Genomic DNA, 24,087 nt, shown 5'->3' with positions numbered 1-24,087 from the left:
CTCACTCACTCACTCCCTTCTGTCCTTCACTCCTCTATCTCATGGAGGTTCACTCTCTTGTGTGACTAACACAATCTGTACTTTGGTCAGTCTCACTATCATTATCATATTAATGAAGGAAATTCCCATCTATCGAACTTATCTCATTCACCCACACTCCGGACACCCGCAAGTGACGGATTTCAATAGACATGAGTGAATCAAGCCACCTTCCGATACTCTTCCAGCTTAGTCACGTCAGGCACCGCCTCATGGCCTCATGGCCTCACGGTGTCCACCTGGTGAAGGCTGGTGGAGGGACGGGAAACTAGCTTGAACCCGGTACTGGTGCTGGTGTTGATTTGTGACGCCAGTATCAGATGAAAGTCGCAAGCGGGTGAGGCTGACAACGTGTGCCTGTGCGTGTGAGTGTGCGACAAAAGCATGTGAAAACCAATGTTACGACTCGTAACTTTTGTACTAGATTAAAATGAGGGCTCATGATGTATCCCATACTTGGACAAGCGCGCCGCTAGATTTTTCCCTCCCATGCCTCCCAACCCAATTCCCTTTTTTGGTTTTCCTATCGGGTGAGTTGAGCAAAACAAAAATCAACCCTGAAACGCCATCCATATGATCGGGCTTCTTCCCCGTCCCAGTACCGACCGGTCCCGGTCCCGGTCCCTGTGGTCCACGAGGACATCTAAAATAATCTGAACAAGAAGAGATGAGCTGCAACGAAATCGCTTCTTCGTTGTGCAACAGTGTCCGTCTCTCATAAATCGCCGTTGGGGAATCGTCTCGCAAAACTCCCGCCTAAAACAATGTAATCCTTTTGCAAGGAGGAAGGGAAACCCAGAAACAAAACACAAAATCTTCCATCGCTGTCCTACTACGCTGGAGTACCACATTCCTCGAGGAGAGGCGCCTCTGCCTCGAAGCTGTATAGGCGCACTTCGCCGTCTTCACTTCCGCTGGCCATGCGGCTGTCGGTCAAGCCCACGCAGGTGACGGGGCCAGAGTGACCGGTGAATGTCCGCTCACACTTGCCGCTCTTGGGCTCCCAGACCTTGACCATGGAGTCGTTGGCGCCCGTGACAATTCGCAGAGTGTCACCGACGAGGCCCCAGATACCTTCGACGTGACCAAACATGGTACGGAGGCATTTGCCCGTGTGGATGTTCCACACCTTGACCGTGTTGTCGAGACCGGCTGTGAGCATATAGCGGGGCGGCAGCTGCCGGGTGGGGTCCGAGTTGAAGGCGCACCCAAACGACGTCCGGTCGTCCTCCGGTGGGGAACTCGCTTCTGCTCCGCCGAAGGAGGACCCGAGAATCGACGCCACGTTGGCAAACGCCGTCGGAGTCGTGCTCCGGCCGCTGCCGCTGTGAACTGACGCATTGTCGGCGCCATCACCAGCGAGTGCCTCTTCATCGGGCTCAAAGTCCTCCGGCATCAAGAGAATCTGTTGCACCTGGCCCATGTGGCCCTCAAAGGTCTTGATGCATGTCTTGTTCCGCAGATCCCACAGTCGGACAGTGCAGTCATCCGAGGCTGAGAAGAGCGTCTGCGATCCGGCGTCCAAGCGAACATGGTTGACCCAGTCCTCGTGGCCACGAAGGCAGAATGTTTCTTTGCTGTCAAAGTTGAAAATCTTGATCGACTTGTCAATGGACCCCGATGCAAGGTACTTTCCATCAAAGTCGACCGTGATGACACCTTCGCTGTGACCACGCAGGGTGCTGATACAGTCGCCCGTCTGCCAGTTCCACACCTTGACTGTGTGATCCAAACTGCCACTGAAGAGCTTGTTGCCGACGAACTTGAGGGTGCGGATACCCATGGTGTGTCCGCTCAGAGTGCGGATCTCCTCTCCTGTCTCAATATTCCAAATCTTGATCTTGGCGTCGTAGGATCCTGTGGCGAGGATCTCATCATCGAACTGCAAGCAAGTCACACCGTTGTCGTGTCCCTTGAAGGTCTTGATGTGGCATCGACCATACTTCCAGTTAAAGCCAACCCTGAAACGGTCACGGTAGACACTCTTCCACGGCCGAATGAGACGTTCTCTCTCCTTCTCCCCTCCGGTCTTGGGTGCCATGGGTTCGCCCGGGTCGCTCAGGCAAGCACGCTTTCGGCTGTCGTCGAGAACAACCAGTTCACGCTTCTTGTTCATGTTGGGCGACGACGCTACCGGGGCCTCTTCGACCTGTTCAACCTCTTCGACCTGTTCAGCCTCTTCGACCTGTTCAACCTCTTCGACGACGGCATCCTGTTGTAGGCTCCTAGCTTCGGCGAGCTCCTTTTGCTTGTTCCAGTCTCGCAGCCTCTTGCGCTCCAGGAGAGGAAGGCCAAAGCCGCACTTGGTACACTTGCGGTCGATGTGTTGCTCGCACATGCGGTGCCAGACAACGTCGTCGTCGGCAAGGTCCCGCCACCTTCGGCTGACCTGGGCGGCCTTGCAGAGGGAGACGGTGTCGAGGTAGCCGAGTACCTTGTATGAGATCTCGGTCGGGAGCGCAGCCATGAAGTCGATCTTGAGCTGTTCGTGTACTTCGCGGGAGACGGTGGATAGTTGAGGGAAGCAGCACTGGGTGATGATACCCTGGAGCATCAGGTCGCGGTGCTTGGCGGGGGCGGCGGAGAAGAGGGACCACACGTGTGTGATGGCTTGCTGATCGGCGGAAGGCAGCTTATCGAGTTCCTGTGCGCCAGACGTGTCAGCACGGAGTCGATAGGCCCTATGGGCATCAACACAAGACGGGCTTACACTTTGGATCAAGACCATCTTGGACTCATCAGCCGCGCGACGACACTTTGCGTCGGGGCGGTGACGATAGCAGAACTTGCTGTTGGTAGGGTCTCGCTTCTGGATGAGCGAGTTGTTTTCGTTTTGGACATCGGGCTTTCCGATGGGAGCGTAGATGCCGGGGATATGTTCTCGGAGGAAGGGCGTAACTGTCTGGCCGACGAGTTGGGTGGGCATGTTCGCGGGGAACTTTGAGACTTCTCCTTCGTCAGATCTTCGTCTGTCGCAGTTGTCTCTAGATGGATGGTTCGCAGTAGTCACATCGTTGGCGGCGGAAGCGGCGTTGGGAGCAGGTGTGTGATTGTGGCGGGAGACTGGTGTGGAGTTTACGTCGGCGGTAGCGGTGAAAGTCGGTGTGTTCTTGAAGTAATCAGAGGAAGGAGAAGTCGAGGCAAGCTCGTCATGGCGGTGACTGGACGACGAGGTATTGGTGTCGAGGTTGAGGTCGAGGCCCATGTTCAAGTTTATGTTCAGGCTCCGGGGATCCGGGACGGTTGACGTGCTTGCGAGGTCCATGGCCGCAATATGTTTCAGCAAGCAATGGAAGCAGAGCACAGAACAGTTGGGGTGAATGGTGTCAAATCATCCGGGGCGAGACGGAAACTGTTCGCTTGGGTTGTTGGTGTCGCCGGCGGCAGGGGAGGTGTACAACGAGGGACACAGCCTACAAAGCAAACGAGCGAGAGGCGGCGACGAGGGGAGCGATACCCAAGGGCAGACAGAGGCCAAGGGCGGGACGGTGTACAGTGACACGGTGGAGTGACAGTCGTGGCCGATGGGCGTCTTGGGTGTTGGTGAGCCGAGAGGACCTGGCGATGGCGTGCGAGCCAGGGGAAGGTTGATTTCGGGTAGGAACTTGTGAGAGACCTGGCGTAACAGGACCTGGAAGAGGATTGGCGTGTATCTTTTTTGGTGGACGGAGTATGGGGTGTCTGGGTATACGCAGTACGGAGTACGGATAGGTATTTCTGAGCAGCTGCCCAAGATGGGAGCCCCGGACGATCTACAGGAACGGATTCCGACTGGTTCTGAGGGGTGTGGTTGTGGGATGGAATTGGTAGAGGGCACGCAATTCCAGTGCAGTTTGTCGAAGTCGCGCGCGGGCGTTTGTGTTGAGACTCGAGGCAGGTTTGGCAGGAGGTTGAGCCCCTGGTGATTCGTCGGCCGGGGGAGGGGGGGGGGTTGTGGTCTGTGTTTTGTGGAAGTCGTCTAGATGCTTTCTTCTTCTGTTCTCGTCCTTGGCCCTGCTGATTGCGAAGGGTTTGACGGCACTGAGGGACAGAGAGATTGCCCGATGGCTAGTAGCTAAAGGTGTGCGACAACGTTCAGACGAGGCGGAGGTGAACGAGGGAGGAAAGTCTCGTGGTCGCGGTGCGCCGTCGTCGCCTTTGATGGTGTCGGTGTCGTGATTGAAGTAGTGTGTGAGGTATGGGAGAGTGCGGTCTGGGTTCGTCCGAGGCTGGATAGAGATATAGAGGTGCGAATGGTCGTAGTGGGAAGGGATCGGTATGTACTTAACGTCGGCTGATTCGAAAGCGGCGCCGGTGGGAGGAAAGGTTTGATTCTCTTCTCTTTCTTTCTTTCTCTCTTTCTTTCTATATCTCTCTCTATCTCTATGACAGTAAGTATTCGTAGGCTTTGGGAGATTCGTTGCTGGCGCTGCTGAGCTGAGGACGGGCAGTGGCAGATGGGCAAGCCGTAGACGGAGCCAGCACCAAAGAGGCGGGCGGGTTTGAGTGCTTTGGGGCGAAAATGGCGTTATCACTGGGATTATCAGCGGTGGTTGAGCAACTTGAGCCTGGGCGAGTGTGGCCCCCCCAGAGGTTCCACTTGTCGACAGCGGTTCCCAGGGGTCCAGACCCTCTAAGACGTGCTCGCTACCTCTCGGGGATCCACACCTGACGACTTCTAATTGGCCGCCTTCTCTGGCTTACGGTTGTCGCTGTGGTGGAAAGGCGACAGTGGACGGGTCTCGCTGCACCGTCCTCCGATAGCCGACTGATTAGATTGCGGGGGGGGCACTGGGAGGGCAGGAGGCCACGCCGACAAGCGAGGACGCCAAAAAGGGCATCTACGAATCCAACACCTTGCACCCCCCCAAGTGTGCTAGCAACACCCACACTACAACATACCTTACTAAGGTACTAGGCAAGTGTGGTAAAGTATCCGTACATTCTGGTGTGGCACAAATCGACTATTATCCTCCCGTCTGTCATCTGTCACCTGTCACGATTTCCCCAGTTTCATCTTCATACCTGCCGATTGAGGCTCATTGTGGTGGTTGCATCGTTAAAGACTGTTCAGCCTCTTTGTGTACCTAGGTGTTGTGGGTGAAGAAATCTCGAGGTGCACAACTCACATAGGTTGACCTCGCCTAAAGTCGGGCTTACCTAACAACATGCGCAACTAGGCACTGACACGCTCCACGATACAGTCACCTGCTCTTCAGTTTTTCCCTCTATTCTGCCAATTCTGCCCAGTCCCGTCCCATTGGACCCAGATTAGCTCATCGCGGTCACGTCTTGTGCATTTTCTCTCTCGTCATCTGCTGGGTCTCCTTGCCTTGAATCAGTCAACCTGGATCCAAGAGAAGAATTTTCACTTTCTCTTAGCAATAAGTCAACAACAAAGACGTCCAGGCTGTGTCTCAGCTGAGGTGCTTAGAAACCGGATAGTCTCCGTCGTATCCGCTCTCCTGAAATTCCGGAATTAAATTCTTGAAATTGTTGCCCAGGCCCCAAGGTCAGGCATAAAACTTACGACACCTCGAAATTCAAGCTCGTCATTCTTCTGCGGGTCCAGCTCTGTTCGCGAGGCACAGGTACGAAGTTACAAACATAAGCCTTCCAAGGAGAGAACTTCGAGATGAGAAAGGCATCCCCAGGCAACAGCTCCTGGGCCGCCCCGAGACGCCCGAGTACCGACGATGAGGTTAAGGCCGGCTGAAATGTCGCCATCCTGGCTGCCAATCTCCCCAATCAGGATGAGCTAACGCGAGCCTGCGATGGCGTCATTTTCTCAGCCCACGGGGTTCTCAAGCACCTCATTTTTGACCCTTCGAGAACGCCCCCTTTGTGTTCATCTGCTCCCATTCGTGCCCATTTGTGGCTTTCAATACGGGTCCTGCTGCTGCATCATCATGGGTGAAGGCCAAAGGGTATCCTCCCCCCTTCGGCACCTGGGTTAAAACCTAACGCCTTTCCCCATGTTTTGTTTACTTAACGCCGTTCGCCTCCCAAGTCTCCGTAATTCTGTCACTCTCTCAATATGACTAAACTTGGCTTTTTCCCAAGTTCCCGTCGTGGATCATGTAAGCCTCTTCAACTTCCAGCGGCATCCATGGATACGGGCGTGAATCATGAATAAGAGCGGATGAACAAGGCCAGGCCTGGAACGAATTCGATGTTCAGTCAGCGACTCAGCTCTCCCACATTCCTTGTCCATTTCATGTCATTGGCCAATCCACCGACTCTGAAATCTTCTCCGACCCAAGGTTTGATGAAATCATGTACCAATCAAATACCTTACCGATAGCCGCAATGGGGCTGGTCCGACCCCGGTCAGATACCGTAACCCCCATGCTCCCAATCTTTCACCGAGCAACAACCTCGCTCTCCGTATCAATGTCATCCTTTCGGTCGAGTGCCCGCGCCGCGTCGGACATGATACGACCAAGATAAGACTCAGAGCGATCACGCAATTCGCTTTAATTTCCAGTATACGGATATATCAGGTGACAACAAACTAGCCCATTGCCAATACAGCCAAAGAGAACTACACTTCCAGTCGACTTGATCCCTCAACTATCTGAAAGTGTGACATCCAACTGTTGGGATGGCAGAGGTCTGACATAAAGTCAATGGAGACCTGGGACGAGATGGCACCAAGCTCAAGGAGCCTCAGCCTCTAATGTTGTGCAAGCGTACACAAGTGTACGGTGCAGCCGCTCCTATCCAGACGCCAGACCTTCATCCAGTTGCGCTTCTACACGTCTTTTCTTCCTGGCTGAATGCAGAAGCGCCACTGATCACCCCTCCGCCATAGCTTGTTTCTCATCCTACTTTATCCAACCGTCTAACATTTAGGAGACCACCAGAGACACTGATCTGCAAGTGCCACTCCTCACGTTACGAGAACATATTGATAGAGGGCCGGTACCTACAGACTATCTACTGTAAGATCAGGATGAGCCAAGCCTCATTCCCACAATTCCATTCAAGAGACCGGCAGCCACACCAGCTGTGGATTAACCCCTAGATAGATTATTTTCGCATCGATATGTAGCAACTATCCTCGTTGAAAAGTGCCCATGTGACGGGAAATAGAGGGTCTCCAGGTGATAGATTCATGGACCGCAGTGAGCCACTTTGAACTTTAGACTGTTCAACTTCAGGTTCTACCAGAGGCCATTTAGAAAGAAATCCTGGAAGCATATTGAAAATCAACCTTGGGGATTCAGTGCTTGGTGCAGTTAAAGTCTTTGATTGACAATTTCCCTCAGCATCCTCCCTACTGTCTCAATAGATGACCTTCGGAGTGATGGATTGGTAATCCGGCCCGTTAGGAGGACCAGGCTCTGGCATACCCATGTAGTCTGACGGTCCTTCCTTTGCTTCTACCCTCAGATGCATCGCCTTGCGATCAAAAGTTGTGACAACTGCATTGACTTCTCCCATCTTGTGGACATCAGGGGTTCCCAAAACCTTGGGCTCAACAAAAGGTTTCTGTAGGTACGGCTCAGTGTAAGTAAGTGCAGGCTGAGGTTTTCCGGGCCACGCTTCTAGAGCATCCTGAGGCTGTGGAGGCTTTGGACCAACAATGCCAGAAACGCTCATGAAGATGTAATCGGCAAATTGGCTCCCATAGTGCACGTAGCGACCGCCGTTATTCTGATCAAAAAGATCGCTCAGGTTAAGGTCGCGGCTATTATCATCAGTCTTGTGGCCTTTGGGGATAGATACGCGGAGATGAAGGCCCATGTTCTTGGCAATATCACCACGATCACACCAGTCAAAGACGCCTTCGGGAACTGGGACCATATTTTGAATGTTCCCTCTTCGCTTGCCAGTGCGATCTAATAGGAAGGACGAGAAATCTGCGTCGTACATGTACAGAGCGACAGGATCTTTAACAGATATTGTGACGGGGATAGGACACACTTTATCGCGAGCAAGACGACAAACTTCGTTGACTGCGGCACCAATCTACAAATCGTTAGTTTCGGATAGCTCTCAATGGACAGTAGAGTCTCTTACCGTCGGGTCAGAATTTCTGCCCGGATTACCGTAGGCAGATCCATCTCCGCAAAGAGTAATCATACTGGTAATAGGCTCGCCGTACACCAAGTCGGTTCGGGTAACAGTGGCTTGAGCAGCGATATCAATCTCGGCACTGAGACTGTTGTTGATTTGGATGAGGTGGGCAATGGTACCAGTATTGGTGTGACCATTCCACCTGTTGTAAATGTTGTATTTGCCTTTATCGTCCACTAGGTGATCACCCTTGATCTCATGTGCGAAATCGGGATTCAACTTCTTGTATATGTCGAGGATCTTGTTGTTCCTCTCATGCTCTTGGGTCGCTGGGTTCTCAATGGGAGTTTCAGTCAGAATGGGGTTATACTTGGCCAGCTCTTCCCAGTACTGGTTATAAGTCAATACCATAGTCATTTGTGTAGAAGGATTGACTACGACATACCTCGGGACCTTCGCAAGTGAAGCTCACAATTTGAACATCTCCATCAACCCTTTTGGTAGACCATTCAAGATATTCGTCCATCACCCAGCGATCCTGCCTTTGTTGAGATACCTCGCCAACTTCATCCTCTCCCGTCTGTTTGTTCTTCCTATGGAACTTCAGAATCTCAGGCTCCAAGCGTCCTGGAGGAGCTCGCTGGTTCTCCGGATCCTCTGCGTATGCCCAGCGAGCATCATCAGTTGGCTGCTTGATTCTGACCTGGTACCCAATTAGACGAATGCATAGAAGACTGGTAGAAGAACTTGCATTCAGAGGGAAGCCAACCCAGGTGATGGGTACAGGAGGCAGAGACGAGTCGTAGGCAAAGTGAAGGGGGTTGAAGAACTGAGTAAGAATCTTCCTCAACTGTCCCAAGGAACAAACAGAAGCCTTGGTTCAGATCGGAGCTTCGGTTCATCTCTGTCATCTTTCCAACCGATGCAAACCATGAGAAAGATGCCAAGGCGCCAATTGGGTCTGTATCGTGGGCGCCCTGGTTTGTTCTTATAGCAGCGTAAGTAAATGGGTCAACAGTATGCCGTCTTCTCCATTAACACTTCAGCTCCTCTTCTATCCACTCCGAAAAGGACATCCTCCACATCATGAGTTGGTCGCGGGAAGACGGCCAATTCAGGTACTATGCTGTAAGTGGACGTCTGTTTCTGTTGAGTATACAGAGTTGATGACGATGGTAGCGCGATCTTATAATGAACGACGAAGCCGGAACTCAGCACGGCTGGGTATATCTATGATGTTCGATGGATGCTTTCGATGCACCAGGTAAGGCATACCTGGGTCCTCTGAATGGCCATGTCAATGGAGGAATCGTCATGAAGGAGATTCACAAGTAAGTTATCACCGGGCTGATGTAAAACAATGGGCCTGCTGACGTGGTCATAGGCCTTGGATGCATTGGCTTGTTGGAGGCCGAGGAGTGACGGATCTCCTTGATGCAGAGCTCATCTCGGAGCTTACGGAGGCTAGATGGCTCACTTATCCTGGCTTCCCTCCTCTTTACGGCGCAAGTGTGCAATCTGGTGAGACGTTCGAGAGAATAGTGCTGGACTCTCTCAGAGTCTGGTTTACTAGCCGACGGAACAAGGACTTTTTGACTGAGAAAGGGGAGACTAAAAAACGTCCGGACAATATCCAGCGTTGGGCAACACACTTTTTCCTGACAATCAACATTAACATTGCTGCTACCTCCAACAATGCCAACATTGTACCGTCGGATCATTTCTTCAGCTATGAAATGCTCAGAGGATACAGTGACCTTCTGGTAGGTCGTAATTATTACACTGCCCATCCCTTCTCGACAGAGAGGGATACTCATAACTCAGCAGTGCACTTGCTGACAATCGCAGCCCAACCGAAGCCTTAACGACGACCAATGGCTCGCTGACCATATACTCAAGGAAACTCCAGCTGCGTTAACGGCCTGGAATAAAGAACAGTTCAAAAATGACGAACATAAGTACCTCACTCAAGAACAATGGTTCAGAACCTACTCCATCCCATCTTTCAAGTATGACGGACCGTCCTATCTCTGGGCTTCGCGGGAGCTCAAGCTCTGCACCTTGTAGGAGGTAGCCAATGTGCAAGACGCACAACTTGTTGTTCCAGCGAACATACTTGCCGGTGGCATTTTCATGGGAACTCTCGAGGATGGCAAGGAGGACATTCGTGGAGGAGCCCAAGTCAACTTCGCCGTTCAGCAATGGGGCGAAGGGGATAATCCTTGGGTTATCCTTCAAAGCTCTGTGGATGATGCGCATGGCGTATGGACTGCTCAGAAGATGTTCTTGGGAGATGACAAACAGTCAGCCCGATGTCAACTCTTTTCTGAGAAAACCTTCAACGCCTTGCAGATGGTTGACTTTTGGAATCCGATTTACTCCTGGAGACGTCTCAAGTTGATGCAGTACATCCCCGTCGAGGCTGAACTCTTGGACACGCCAACTACCGACTCGACGACCGGTGACTACGTGTACAGTTACAACCTAGAGAAAAACTTCATCGATGCTGTCAGGAAGAGAGTGGATGGCAAAGGGGTCCTGGAGGAACTCCAAGATGAATGGCCAGAGGCCGAGTTCTTGTGCAACTTGGATAAGCCTCTCATTGAGCATCAGATTCGGATTTCCAACTACACCAACACAGTGGTAGAGAACTTGAACGACGCGACCTGGATTCTGGAGTATTTGAAGCTCGCGGAGTCTCGACGCCGCATGTTTCGTCCGATGCCGATGAACTTTTTCGGTAGCAATATTCCATACTGCCTTGCCATGCCGACAGACCATCCATGGCTAGAGATGACCGAAAAGGCTTCTGTACGACAAATTCCCGAGCGAGGTCTTGACGTCTTGAAGGACTGGTTAGGATCACTGGCTAGTAGCGATCCAAACGTTATCCCTAACCAGAGTCTCGGGGATATCAACAAACTTATTAGGGAGAATGTTGAACAAGACACAGTCGGTTTACCGGTTCATCTTCTGCCTAGGCCGTCGACGATGCGAATGGCTTGTCAACGTTTCATTGCGGTAACGAATCCAGAGACATCGGAACGGCCTCACAGTTGCCCTTTCATGGTGGGAGAACATTTAGCTTCTGTACATACATCAGTGGGAGCTTAGCTTTCAAGGCTGTTATTGAAGAATTAGTTTGAGTCAAAGATCTGTGAGTCTTTAGGTTTTGACCGACATGCCTCGAATGCGATACTTCTACATGGATCTTCAGCTCATCTCCATGTCAAAACGTCTTACACTATCTGATGAACCGTCTCGATTCTTAGCAGAGTATCAGTGTAGTTCAAATATTGTCTGCCAGGTTCGTGCGGCTGGGCGTTGATCTCATCGGGATGTTGACGACGCAAAGATCTTGAATCCCGAGGACGCTAAGCCTTGGAGCGGGATCGGGAAGTTTGAGATTGGTACATGTATCTGCGGACAGTGGGAAAGAGGATCAAGCGAATCCTCCAAAGACCACTTACTGCTTACGTCTTTCCCAGATGAAGAGGGGCATTCGCGGCTTTATCGTGCCTCACCATGAAAGATGTCAGACGCGTTGCCCTTGCAAGCTGATTTCAGTCGAGGCAGTCAGAATCCACGAATATGGCTACCAAAGCTAATGCTTTGCAAACAGGCAACTCGCCAACGAGAAACTTGCCATGAAGCTAAACCGCCCGAGCTCACATCTCACCGTCGGCTCTGACCGACTGAACGTGGAATTGCCGCCGACAGCCGTTGTTATCGTAAAGGTTGATTTATAGCGATGCACGCCAAGTGCTTGGCGGTGGTAGGCTGGGAGACTTTTGAGCATCTCCGCTTCTCGGGACTGGGTGGAAATGCAGACTTCCCCGCTTCAGCAAAGATATCACTCGATGAGAACGGCGAGATTTTCTGCTTGGCAAAGGGTGATGGGTGAGTTCAGGTAGCTGGGCCGCTCGGAGGAGGGCATAAAATCGTCGCGAGGCCAGCCATCGTCTTTCCAGACCTCGTTTCTTTGTTATTTTGCCAAGGCTTGGTACCATAAATAATATCAAAAAGGCTTCAATAACATGCGTGCTACGGCTGCCTCAATTGCGATCTCGCTGTTCGGCTATGCAGCCGCTGAGACTGTCCATGGCGTCGTTGTCTTCAGCCGCCATGGAGATCGTATGTTTATGCCTGTTGTCTTGGGCTTCAAATGAAAGCTGACACTCCATTCAAGGAACAACCAAGCATTATGGAGCTCATTCATTGACCAGCGGTGGTTCTCAGCAGTGTTTCGAGGTTGGGAGTGACTATCGAAGCCGCTATCTGGAGGCGGACTCCTCGAGTCGAATTCTCAACATCTCCGAGGATAAATATGCCTCCTCGCAAATCTACGCAAGTGCTCCCGATCAAGGCATCCTATTGAACACGGCCACGGCATTTCTGCAAGGTCTCTACCCTCCCTTAGTAGATCTCAACGCTCAGGTCGCGTCGTCGACCCTCAACAACGGCAGCACAAGTACGAGCCCCCTAAACGGTTACCAGTATGTTCTTCTTCATGGCGAGAACTCCAACTCCCCAGACACTATCTGGATCAAGGGCGATGATGGATGTCCCACAAACGCCAAGGCCTACAAGGCTTTTGAAGCCAGTGAAGAGTTCCAGACCCGTGTCACGGAAACCAAGGACTTTTACGGCAGCTTCTACGATGTGCTCGAGAGCGTGTACGACTACAAGCCCGAGAACATGACGTACAAGAACGCGTACGATATCTTTGATCTAGTCAACGTAGCACGCATCCACAACAGCACATCTTTGGCCCGGAACGTGACGGACGAGGAGCTCTTCCAGCTGCGAACGTTGGCAGACAGCGCTGAGTTCGGTTACAACTTCAATGCTTCCAAGCCTGACAGCACCATTCATGCAAAGACTCTTGCAGCTGGCATTCTTGCCCAACTCAACCAGACCGTTGCTTCTGAGGGGAAACTCAAGTTCTCCCTCCTCGCGGGCAGCTACGATACCTTCATGTCCTTCTTTGGTCTTACCGATCTCATCACCATTTCGGATGACTTTTACGGTCTCCCAGACTATGCCTCGACTATGGCGTTTGAGCTCGTCAGCGATAACATGACTGTATTTCCCGCTAATGTCGATGCCGACCTTCGCGTGCGCTTCTTGTTCCGCAACGGCACTTTTGGCGAGCTGACAGCGTTTCCCCTTTTCGGCACCGGAGAGGAGACTCTATCATGGCCGCGCTTCGTCGAAGAGATGCAAAAGAGAGCCATTAGCACCGTCGAGGAATGGTGTAATGCCTGCTCTAGTCTTGTATCATTCTGTGCAGCTTACCAATACGAGGAGGCGGCGAGCTCTAGCTCAGGGAGCGGCGGAGGCATGTCGAATGCTGTCGCCGGTGTTATCGGTGCTATGGTCACTCTCGGTGTTGTTGCTATCATTGGTGCTATTGCATTCTTCATGATGAAGAAGCGACGCGCAACTCCTGTCTCTCAAGTGCAAGGGTCTACGGCTGAAAAGTCCAGTCTACGCAGCGGTGGTAGTGTTTGAATTTCTTGGCCGACACATGTTGAATCGAGGCGACGAGTATGAATGCAGCGAGAGTAATGCCGATTCTCCGTTTCCATGTATGTTATTGTCAGCGAAGCAAGGCTCTGCAAGAGTCTGGTCATCCGACCTTCGCGAGTCTGAAGTGGATTGAAAGGACCATGCCTGTCAAGCTTTGTGATAACGGCGATCATAGTGATCTTTATTGAAAACGACGGCGCTAAGGCTACCCCGGCAGGGTTCATAAACTGGGCCTTATTTCAATGTAGTTGAAACGACTTGAGCGAGTCGTTTGTCAGCAGTCTTCAGGAACCCGAGTTCATCTAATCTTTGCACGGAACATCCGACGGGATGTTTTTTAATAATCCGCTTTTACACAGGAGAACTCTTTCATAGTCACGATGCAAGTCGGAAGTAGTTTGAACAGATTATGAACGTGACAAATGGTACGATCTATATCGTTATGATATATATTTTATGTAAAGCGGTATACAGGAAAGACTTTGTACATGAAAGAGATTGGTCCTGGACCGAATCAGATTCGCGGGCGCCACAAGTGTAAACGCCCACTACGAGCCGGATAGCTTCATCATCCCCTGAGCCATCTGGGTCGCTTCAACCCTCGAGACCAGATACCATGGTATCGTGGAAATCGCTTATGCCTGAATGCGGCGGTCGTGGATGCTCATGCGCTTGGCGACAGCGGTCGCGGAGGGGGTCTCAACGGGGCAGTCCTCCTCGTCATCAGCGGCCTGAGTGGGAGTGGGAGTGGCAACGGGAGCAGCAGAGGACTCAGCGGGGCAGTCCTCCTCGTCGTCAGCGGCCTGGGTAGGGGTGGCGACGGGGGCAGCGGTGGCGGTGGCAGTAGGGACCTCGGACTCGGCAGGGCAGTCCTCCTCCTCGTCGGCGGCAAGAGTAGGGACGGTGGCAGCGGCGCTGACGGTAGCGGAGGCAGACTCAACGGGGCAGTCCTCCTCATCATCGGTGGCAGTCTGGCTGGGGGTGGCAGCAGAAGCGACGGAAGTGGCAGGGGCAGAGGTGGCGGCCGGGGCGGAGGTAGCAGCAGCGGCAGAGGTGGCGGCAGCAGAGGTGGCAACGGGGGCAGCGGAGGAAGCAGCGCCGGAGCCGGAACCAGAGCCGGAGCAGGAGAAGACGGCAGGGCCGGGGACGGTGTACTCCTGGGCCTTGTAGGCATCGTAGGTGATACCGGCATCAGTGGCGGCGTAAGCACCGGGGAAGGCAACCAGGTCAGAGGGGCTGGTGCTGCCGGAACCGGTAACCTTGATCTGATGGCATCCGGGGTAGAACTGGGCGCCGGGGTAGGAGTAGGAAGCGTGGAGGGCGATGATCTCGTGGCGGACGAGATACTGGCCGGGGGCAAGGCACTCGGGGATGGTGTACTTGACACCAGAGTTGCCAGCGGTCATGAGAGAGGTGGCACCCCAGGTGTCGGAAGTGCCCTCACGGCCGGACTCCTGGACCTTGAACCAGACCTTGTCGGTGTTGGGGGTGAAGGTGGTGCAGTCATCACCGGCGCACTTGGCCATGTAGGTGATGGTAGGGCCAATGTGAGACTCGGGCCAGAGAGTCCAGTTGAGGGTGACCTCGTCACCAGCCTTGGCATCAGCGACGAGCTTGGCGGGGGAGGAACCCTTGACACCACCGGCGGTGTAGCCACCACACTGGAGGTCAATGCTGGTCAGGTCCTCGACGGGGCCGTTGCCCTGAATGGGACGGGAGATACGCTCGGGGGCCGGGCTCATGTACTGGTCCTGGTAGGGCTGGTAGAAGGTGTAGTTCGTGCCGCTGATGAGACCATCGGAGACGTAACCGTGGGCAGCCACCAGGGCTGCGGATCCAAGAAGGGAGGCGATAGCGGACTTCATTTTTGCGATTTGGAGTTTTTTGTTTGAGAGTTGTTCAAAAAAGGGGTTGGCTTGACTGTGAGAATATCGAGGTCGGTTGGAGGAATGAGTGTTGTTGGAGGTCTAGGACCGAAAAGAATGAATGACTACCTGGTCAAGTAAAAAGAATGACAAAAGTTGAACGAAGGAATGAGATAGACACACAAGTCAAGTGAAGCTGAACACTATGGATCGTAGGAAAGAGAGTTCAGAGCAGAGGACGGCCGGGCAGAGATGATGATATATACGGGAGGGCATCGTAGGTTGTTTTCCCAACGCGGGCACTTGCGCCGTTGGCGTCCTTTCTCAACTCCATCGGGTCAAGATTAAGAGGACCACTTCCGCCGCTCCGCCAAAGTTTCAATTATACGCAGGACAATCATATCCGGCCAGGTGGTGGGGATAAACATGGGGAGAGGGATCTCGCGTATGCGGGAGACAGGCACGGCTGGGATCATTGGGATGTGGGTGGTGGTCTTTGAGGGTCTTGGTCCTCTTGGATTTGGTGTACTGTTAGTGGTGGGCATCGTAAATCTAGAAAATGTGGCTCAGGGGAAGAAGCCAATAGACTCTGGGCAACATCTTCCACGCTGCTGGGAAGCCTGGGATGACGAGGGGCACGAGGGGCACGAGGGGCTCAAGCCTCAAGGTTGAAGGAGTCAAGGGGGGCAAGACATCCAAGACTTTCTGAGGGCAACAGGCGAGTGCCGACTGCGCTTACGCTGGTGTGCGTGATGCAAACATATTAGACAGGCTCAAGTTGGTGGGCTGCTCCGGGCGCTAGCATAAGCGTAGATAGGTCTATCCATTCCACGATAGTATCCATGATGAGTTCAGGAACTTGCAGATGGCTCGGCCAACTGCCATGTCGTTGTCAGTTGTGAAGAAGCAAATGTCAGTTCAGTTGACATGCGCCAAAAGATGAGACAATGCAAACCCCCCTCGATGGCCTCGACGAGGAGACTAGACATGGGCTGGAGCTCAACTTGAACAACGCGAGCAAGGATTCATCCCATGTCGGCCGGGGCCTGTAGATCCACTCCCGAGCTTCGCTGGCCGAACCGATTGGCCATCCCGGCGTCTACCACCGGGAGCCCCCCGGTCAGATCCCCGTCAGTTCCCGGCGGCCACCCTGAAACAGCCAAGTCCTGAGACCCATCCCCTTTTTCTTAATTATCACCAGATTCGCCCTGCAGCTTCCGCGGCCTCAATTAACACTCTACGCGCTACTTCCCGAAAAAGGCTCGACGTCCTAGCCGCCGCGGCGGGACCTCAGGGGTTACCACGCTTCGAGCCTTCGAGCCCACGCATCATGGACAGGAATCGTTCTGAAAACCCCACCTTTGCCCCCTGCGCAACGCATGGCACAGACGATTCCCTGGCCTGGTGGTTGAAGCCTGAAGGGGTTCCTCTCCTTTTCCACCAATCCTCTCTGCTTCATCCCAGAGGAGAATCTGCCCTGTCACTGCCAACGACTTTGCCGCCGCCGCCAGCTGCTGACCTGAGCGCTTCCAGGCTTGGTCATTTCGACTCCTCATGATCTTCTGTTCTTGCAGCTTGCAGGCTGGGCAACGGACACAAACATTATTATTACAGGCCTGGCCACCCTTTCTAGGCCACTCGGCAGGCTAAACCGGCCAGGCTTTTGCTGCTATTCGCTCTTCTGGGCTCTTCTTGCGGGACACTGACAGGCGGCAGGCTTGATCAAGAGATTGAACGGGGCTTCAGCGGCTTTCACGCGCCAAGGAGTCAACTGAGAACACTGGAGTCTGACCTGGTCCGCCCTGCGTCTCTTCTCTTTTCTTCTTTTTCCCGTCAATTTTCGGACATGAGCACGAGAAGAAGACCCAACAAACGATGGACCAAGAGGGGCCATGTGGCGGCGCGCGCCCGAACTCGGGAGCAACAACCGTTCTGAGCATCTCTACTGGGCAGCCATGCCAATTCAAGTCCGAGTTGAAATTACGCTTGAACATGATCTGTTCCTGGCCCAGCGGACAGCGGCATTGTCGTAGAACTCGGAAACTCCTACGAAGGATTCTGTCGATGCGAGATTGATTTAAAGTAGGGAGATGCCCGCTGCCCCCCCCCCCCCCCCCCCCCCCCTACACAGTCAGTATAAGCAGCATGCATGATATGCTTTTGCCAATAGACTTCCCGTGCCCACTGCCCACCTCAATATGCTTTGGCGGCTTTGGCCCTAGGCTAATGACGACGTCGACGAGCAGGCCACTGTATCCATCAATGCAGAACATGAGCATTGGCGTCACCCCTTGGACTCCAGTCTCCGTCATCCACCACTTGACCACTTGGACAGATAACTAACTTACTTTTGCTGACTGACGCTGCGAGAGCGAGAAGATCTGCTCGGAGACCCGTGCCGTGATCCGTCTGCCAACCGCCCGGGTCTCACGGCGACGGCCTTGTCACCCCATCCCTATCATCTTCCCCATTTCAATCTATCCCAACCCCGGTCAGCGCGCTTCACCGCACATCAACCATCACGCACGTCTTTTTTTTTTTTCTTTCTTGCTCCACAGGGGCCAGCCAGGCCGCTGGGACCCCCGTTGTAACTCGATGGTCAAGGTCCAATGTTCCACACAGAGACCTAACAAGGGTTTCCCACCCCCTTTTCAGACGATCGACGAGCGCGTACCTGCGTACCACGCACAAACATCGCCGATCTTATGGAAATCCCTTCTTCACTGTTCTTCCCAGCAGTGAATCAGGTACCCAGTTACCGAGTCCACTTTGCAAGAAAACTCGTGATCGATGCGACGCTGGGATGCCTTCGTGGAGAATCGATCGTACCTACGAACACCAGGCTTGGCTATGTTGGTCCATCATCGTCTTCTTTCTCGGCCGAGTTGATCACTGCCCTATGGAGTCGTAAAAGACAGAGATGTTCTGGCGACGGTTTCTCCTAATAGCGACCACCTGACTCGGCTTGTCTAAGTTCACCGTCAAGGTTGTCGCTTCACTCAACATGATGCACGCGCAGAAAAGCCCCTGGCGGCGCAGCCAAAAGAAGCGCTCGCTGCTCAGCAAGGTGGCATCCTTTCATCCCACGCCGCCCGGTAGGCCGAAGCAACGCTCAAAAGCTTTGAGTCAGTGAATCATTGAAAGAGATCTTATCTATCTACTAATAGGCCTAATCGCCTGTCAAGGCCGACGGGTATCAAAACTAAACTAAACTAAACGAAACAGTTCCCTGGCGTGCCGGGGCATCGTAACAATCGTGAGCACATCCATGGATCTTTCAATTCCGTCTCCTCAGCCTCGGTGGCTGTAGAGATCAGTGATTGTTGCGCCTTCGCTGCCTCTGTCGCTCAAAGATGGCCAACCCAGATATAACGGCCATAATTGCCCACCGTTCGCCCAGCTCACCCGTCAACCCACTGCCCATGAAAGCAAACTTGGCCAACTTGGTCATGCTCATTCCAGCATCCGTCCAGACAGCGACTACCTCCTTCCCATCACCTCCCCTGAAGGCTCCTGGTCCGGCGTTCTGGGGCACTGATTGAGCAAGCCTGATGAGCTTCCAGCCTCTGCTTCGGCCGTCCAGCGCAGCGATCGCTTCGCCAGAACTTGTCCTCCATTCAAACTGCTCTAGTCTTTCGCAGTTTGGCCCAACACCGATAGCAAAAATGTAGCTCGACGATGGGAAGTCGGTTTTTGATTCCAGTTCGACAATTGGCCCACCGCCTTCTGTACGTATCGGCGCAGCTGGCAGCGTTATGCTCATTCTGCTGCTGAAACTATGGTACTCTACTGACGCGAGCGGCGAGAACTTGTCCGATGGCCCAGAGTGCAGCACAATGGGCGGCGAGCTGCTCAGCCCGCTGTGTATTGACATGCCATAGAACGGCTGGCTCTGGTGCTCGCCGAGGAGCATTGTCCTGCTGAAGCTCTGCGAGTAGACATTGAAGGCTGGCGGGAACTGGCGGGCTACAACCTGCGGCCCCGACGACGGTCCTGGGCCTGGGCTCCCTCGGGGCGGCGGTGGTGCCGGACTCGTGCGGGGTTTTTCTTCGTACGGCGGCGGAGCTTTGTCTGCAGGGGTATCGGGAAGTGGCTTCATGTTGATGTATTGCGATGCGGATGGCATCTTTCTTGTTATCCGCGGCGGAGAGTGATGGACTTGTGGAATTCACGTTTTCACGTTCGTGATGCTTCCGTTGCAGTGTTCTTAGCACTGGAAGCCTCTGCTTCTTTAAGACTTCGCTCCATATTGTGTCTGCCTAGTGATCCTGATTCACAGCCACACGCGTGACGGGAATCCAGTGGCACAGCGTGGCAGCGTTGCCCGGCGAAGGTGATCTGCACCACCACAGCCACAGCCGCAGGGACAGGCACTGCATCAACACGATTCAGACTGGAGGCTCTTGACGATCTAAATCATCCATCAAGATATTGTCGGCTACTCCGAAGTGGAACGGTTTTCGACTAAGCTCACGTTGACGACATCATACTAAGGCTACCGCAACAGCAACCAGTTCTCCAGCCGAGCTAGCTCTCCCTAATGAGCAGGTCATCGTTTTCCATCAGCCACTTATGGACTGGCCCCAAAATCAATCTTACCTCAACTCAGCGGTTCAATTTCTATCGGGGCCACGGTAGTCTACTGCAGGCGGGGAATGATTGCTTCGCCAGCCATCCACCTGGTTCTCGTCGATTGAAGTAAAGTGAACTTACCAAAATAGCATTGTTCATGACGGCAAACTTACTACTCAATCCCCTGCTGATGAGGTCAACTCTGGATTTCATTGATCTTCTATCCCATCAACTGCGGCATGACGTCGGTACATACCTACGTACTCTGTATGAGGGGTAGTAGCAAATCACGTATTAATCCAAGATATTCCGGATCATTACAGTATTATTTCCCAAGCCTGCACCCAATCAAAAGATTACAAAAGTGATCAGAGTTGGAGAAAACCGGAGACGTTTGTACCGACGTCATGCCGTAGTTGATGGGATACAAAATGAAGTTTCTTACTGAAACCATTTCATTGATAGAAACCAGTGCTCTTAGCTCCGCCTACTTTGAATCCTACATATTGAAAGGGATAGAAACTGATAGAGTCTATGCTCGGCAAAGTCCCATAAACACCGATAATGATCATACTCAGGATAAGGCGGTGATTAGATTAGAATCCCATTCTTCGGCGTCCCAACACCCTACTAATATTTTACCTTTTTATCTTGCCTCTTTGCTTGGATACTCTTATCAATCTTAGAACAGCAAATACAGTCCACCGAACATGTCCACGCTTTGTATCAGGAAAGATCTTGATACCCTACTAAGTCAGGATGAGCGTCACGCGTGATATCCTCGTCAAGGCGCTTCAGCACATCAACAGCCTCAAGCCAGATGACAAGAATGCCCTACATCATCGTCGCCGGCTATCATGGACTTCCAGCACCAGCTTATTGTAAGCATAGTTCCGTGTTATTCCCAAAGTGACATCGTGCCTATCTCTTGCGACTCGAGAATGCTTTTCGGAGTGCCCTGGGATGCAGCAATGTTGCTCTTCCTTACTGGAACGAACGGTCGAGTGCTTCGTTGAAGAAAGGGCCCTAACCTCTTCACGCAAAAGGACTACGAGCTCAAAGATAGGAAGTGTGTTCCCGACCAGAGCTCTCTTCTCCTACAAATTGCAGGAAGACGTATGAAATCTGCACAGCGGAAGGGAAAGACTTTCCCAATGGCTACAGGAAGCCTAAGGGGTACGATACTGTGCGATATCCCTACTCTGGACTCGTCAGCTCCGACTTCAGCACTCAGATCATGGACCACGGTCCACAATGCTGAAGTCAATAAGCTGCCGCCTGAGCAAGCGACTGAGTTCTTGAACGGCAACGTCACACGCTGGCTCAATCCGAAGGCTATTAACAACAGCAGAGGCTATGAGATTAGGGTGGAATTAGTAGCTAATTACAAAGAATGCCTCGATGCCCCCAATTACAATTTACACGGTTTTCCCAAACGATAACTCGGCCTCTGACTGGAATACCAAGAAGTTAAGGGGTTGTTTCCAGCCAGTGGTAGTCTCCCTTGAGCAGCCTCAAAACCAGACGCCATGTATTTAACCATCGGCGGTTTCGACGTTTCCTGGCAGGAAACGTGCCGACGTCTATCCGTTCGCCAACGGTGCTATGGGCGAGAATGACACGGCATCATTTGACCCGGTCTTTTTCTTCCACCAATTGCTTCACAGATTAAGTACATATTCTGGAAGTGGCAGGATACTCGTAACAAGTCAGCTGGACATCATCCCCGACCTCAACGGCACAAAGGGTTGGTGTTTCGACTCCCCTTCTAGATCCAGTAACTAAAGAGGATTTTACGTCTGGGGACACGCGACCGATAACATTCAATGTATGACTCCGTCCAAGTCCGTGATCGACTGTGTCTAATGAGTTCAGGATGTCACTTATACTGTCGGATTGGAAGTCCAATTCGGCCGCGAGTAGGGGCAGAGCATGGGCCACCTCGAGGGGGTACACTTAGACCTCGACTACCCACCCAACCTCCGGTTGGAATCTCCCTTCTACTCCTTACGCAGAATCAATCAATACAGAGATATTGATACTTCGTCACCCCCAGGACCCTACGGTCCGAACCAAATTCCCTGTGAAAGGAATACCAACATATACAGCCAGTCTTGGTTACGACTATCCCAGACCGAGGAGTGATTTCCAAGTCTCCGGGCCAGAAATCAGAGAGGGAACCCAAAATCACAGCGACTGGTATCAATCGCGCCTGAATCCGCGATTCGGTCGTGATCTCCACCGGGGGGCCAAGGGCAAGAACGGCCAGCCAGACATGCTTTTGGACACGAAATCTGTGCTCAGTCGGTGGAATGTCGCAAGCTGTGAGAATTGTCAGAACTATCTCGACATCGAATCTCACCGGAACCTGTACGGCTTTTCGGACGATGAGGCGTTGGACACGGAGTTCTATGCGCTGGTTCATACCAGAGACAACCCTGAAGGCATCGATACTATCGAAGGCAAGAAGGTCCAGGCCGAGATTGGAACAGCACAGTGAAGAACTGAGGTACAAGACCTAGATAAGGTCTTCGAGACTCATCCTCGGCTTGGCACAGCTTGGAATTTGGGTCTATCAAGTGATGTGGACTAGAGCCTGACCTTCTCGTCCACGGAGGATAGGAGACTTCAACAGCCTCAGTGATGGGTGATAAAAAGTTTTCGAATTTGCTTTCTAGTTCTTATATTGTACATAGTCCCACAAATGTTGCTTCAATTTGATTCTTTCCACGGACTAGATCCTTGGTGTTGCCCCAGCTTGGATAGTTTTCAAAACTGTTTACACATGACATGGCGTACATCACCCTACGAGCACACCATGTACCTACAAAAGGCTGCAGTATCCGTGTGATGTTTTGGTAGAACACTAGCTTTCTAGGGTACGAGAAGCGCAACCACCCGCGGTTGCTCAATAGAACCAACTACCGTAGAGCTACGTGGTCTTTGGTATAGGTATCTTGGAGTAGTTGGTAATACATGAAACCTCGTATGATGCTATGCACCGGCTAGGCTTCACCACTTCTTGCGTCTTTTTGTATGTCTTTGCATCAGGTGATGCTTCTCACTGGTTGACAAATTCGTGTTTTGGATCAAAACCCGTAGCTATGAAATTGTAGAAAAGTGATAGCGAGCGATGAGCTGCCTCGAAACAATAACTCCTCCAGTGCCTTTCCCAGTGCGCCTAATCCTTCATGCCAAAAAAAATTAATTTGAAACCTTCAGAATTGCGTCCTTGAAAGCTAGTCCAATTGCTGCACTCGATGCACGCTAATTCAACGCGTAGATCCGTCACTAGATATCGAAAGTGACTCGCTTTACACCTTTGGACTTCGTTACTAGGCAGCACGTCAAACACACGGCGTGCAACAACTTACTGGAAGCTCTTCTCCTCTTGGAAGCGTAGAAAGCATAGGTCGAATCATCTTCACCTTCAAGATCACCATCCTTGGACTTCCCTGACGTCAGAATCTATATAAGCCGATTAGTACCGTCGCTATCCGAAGGTGTGGTGGTGGTGGTGGTGGTGGTCCTGCTGCTGCTGCTGCACCACTTAACGACACCATAGTGAAACACTTACAAAGTCGAATCTGGATGCGGCAAAGACCAGAGCCATGAGCACGATGACCACCAAAAGCGAGCCCCCAAGCCCATTCATGTCGGAGAACATTCTCAACATTTCGACTAGGTCCAAGCCAAACTTTTCTGCTATTTGCTGTTCCTGATAAGAAGGCTCAACCAGACCCCTTGGGCTAGTCGTCGATCGGATCGCGGGCGTAGACGGTAAGCGCTGTTGTTGTTTCACGTTCCCTTGTGTTCAATCACCCCAGGCGCGGCAATCAGCGGGCTGAAGAATGTAAGATCGAGACTTTGGGGATAGGGGAAGAGGGAAGAGATCAAAAGAGCAAGAATGTCCAGAGACGTTCCGGAAGGTAGCCCGAGGAATGAAAAGTTCCGAATGCAAACATGAATCGCGGGGTCAGGCAAGGTCAAGCATGTCCCAGAAGGAATCTCATCGTCAGCACACAAGAAAACAGACTCGCGAACTCCCGAGGCAGGTAGGAAGAGTTGGGGTCCGACA

At 52.5% G+C, this 24,087-nt stretch overlaps 9 protein-coding genes across 9 annotated transcripts; 3 read left to right on the top strand and 6 right to left on the bottom strand.

Moving 5' to 3' along the window:
• Window positions 1-871: 871 nt before the first annotated feature.
• On the bottom strand, window positions 872-2,965 carry BDP81DRAFT_465758 (sulfur controller 2; the record flags this gene model as incomplete). The annotated part of the gene is made up of 2 exons (XM_060594316.1): window positions 872-2,683; window positions 2,750-2,965. The coding sequence occupies 2 exons, from the start codon at window positions 2,963-2,965 to the stop codon at window positions 872-874; spliced, it is 2,028 nt and encodes a 675-aa protein (XP_060438990.1).
• A 582-nt stretch (window positions 2,966-3,547) lies between these two features.
• Window positions 3,548-5,061, bottom strand: BDP81DRAFT_506508 (uncharacterized protein; the record flags this gene model as incomplete). The annotated part of the gene is made up of 4 exons (XM_060595665.1): window positions 3,548-4,686; window positions 4,723-4,763; window positions 4,921-4,932; window positions 5,044-5,061. The coding sequence occupies 4 exons, from the start codon at window positions 5,059-5,061 to the stop codon at window positions 3,792-3,794; spliced, it is 966 nt and encodes a 321-aa protein (XP_060438989.1). The 3' UTR covers window positions 3,548-3,791.
• Window positions 5,062-7,305: 2,244 nt separating this feature from the next.
• BDP81DRAFT_506507 (uncharacterized protein) lies at window positions 7,306-8,451 on the bottom strand (the record flags this gene model as incomplete). The annotated part of the gene is made up of 2 exons (XM_060595664.1): window positions 7,306-7,992; window positions 8,044-8,451. The coding sequence occupies 2 exons, from the start codon at window positions 8,449-8,451 to the stop codon at window positions 7,306-7,308; spliced, it is 1,095 nt and encodes a 364-aa protein (XP_060438988.1).
• A 903-nt stretch (window positions 8,452-9,354) lies between these two features.
• Window positions 9,355-11,648, top strand: BDP81DRAFT_506503 (uncharacterized protein; the record flags this gene model as incomplete). The annotated part of the gene is made up of 5 exons (XM_060595663.1): window positions 9,355-9,371; window positions 9,425-9,803; window positions 10,108-11,109; window positions 11,210-11,347; window positions 11,529-11,648. 5 exons carry the CDS (start codon window positions 9,355-9,357, stop codon window positions 11,646-11,648), a joined length of 1,656 nt encoding a protein of 551 aa, XP_060438987.1.
• Window positions 11,649-11,968: 320 nt separating this feature from the next.
• Window positions 11,969-13,972, top strand: BDP81DRAFT_440615 (histidine acid phosphatase). Its single transcript, XM_060591532.1, has 2 exons — window positions 11,969-12,174; window positions 12,230-13,972. Exons 1-2 carry the CDS (start codon window positions 12,078-12,080, stop codon window positions 13,552-13,554), a joined length of 1,422 nt encoding a protein of 473 aa, XP_060438986.1. The 5' UTR covers window positions 11,969-12,077; the 3' UTR covers window positions 13,555-13,972.
• Window positions 13,973-13,982: 10 nt separating this feature from the next.
• On the bottom strand, window positions 13,983-15,829 carry BDP81DRAFT_440614 (glycosyl hydrolase family 61-domain-containing protein). Its single transcript, XM_060591531.1, has one exon. It carries the CDS (start codon window positions 15,435-15,437, stop codon window positions 14,208-14,210), a length of 1,230 nt encoding a protein of 409 aa, XP_060438985.1. The 5' UTR covers window positions 15,438-15,829; the 3' UTR covers window positions 13,983-14,207.
• A 2,699-nt stretch (window positions 15,830-18,528) lies between these two features.
• Window positions 18,529-19,627, bottom strand: BDP81DRAFT_440610 (uncharacterized protein). The gene has a single exon (XM_060591530.1). The coding sequence runs from the start codon at window positions 19,561-19,563 to the stop codon at window positions 18,751-18,753; it is 813 nt and encodes a 270-aa protein (XP_060438984.1). The 5' UTR covers window positions 19,564-19,627; the 3' UTR covers window positions 18,529-18,750.
• Window positions 19,628-20,866: 1,239 nt separating this feature from the next.
• BDP81DRAFT_485251 (uncharacterized protein) lies at window positions 20,867-22,509 on the top strand (the record flags this gene model as incomplete). Its single annotated transcript, XM_060595149.1, has 7 exons — window positions 20,867-20,890; window positions 20,950-21,013; window positions 21,143-21,219; window positions 21,281-21,434; window positions 21,534-21,540; window positions 21,578-21,786; window positions 22,118-22,509. 7 exons carry the CDS (start codon window positions 20,867-20,869, stop codon window positions 22,507-22,509), a joined length of 927 nt encoding a protein of 308 aa, XP_060438983.1.
• Window positions 22,510-23,300: 791 nt separating this feature from the next.
• BDP81DRAFT_399916 (uncharacterized protein) lies at window positions 23,301-23,685 on the bottom strand (the record flags this gene model as incomplete). Its single annotated transcript, XM_060588622.1, has 3 exons — window positions 23,301-23,329; window positions 23,384-23,477; window positions 23,587-23,685. 3 exons carry the CDS (start codon window positions 23,683-23,685, stop codon window positions 23,301-23,303), a joined length of 222 nt encoding a protein of 73 aa, XP_060438982.1.
• Between the last annotated feature and the right edge of the window lie 402 nt (window positions 23,686-24,087).

This window comes from Colletotrichum phormii (genome assembly GCF_030913505.1).
Source record: "Colletotrichum phormii strain CBS 102054 chromosome Unknown BDP81scaffold_32, whole genome shotgun sequence".
In the NCBI taxonomy this organism is placed as follows: Eukaryota; Fungi; Ascomycota; class Sordariomycetes; order Glomerellales; family Glomerellaceae; genus Colletotrichum; species Colletotrichum phormii.
The sequence above is the reverse complement of the archived record's forward strand: the minus strand, read 5'-3'. Positions and strand labels throughout refer to the sequence as shown.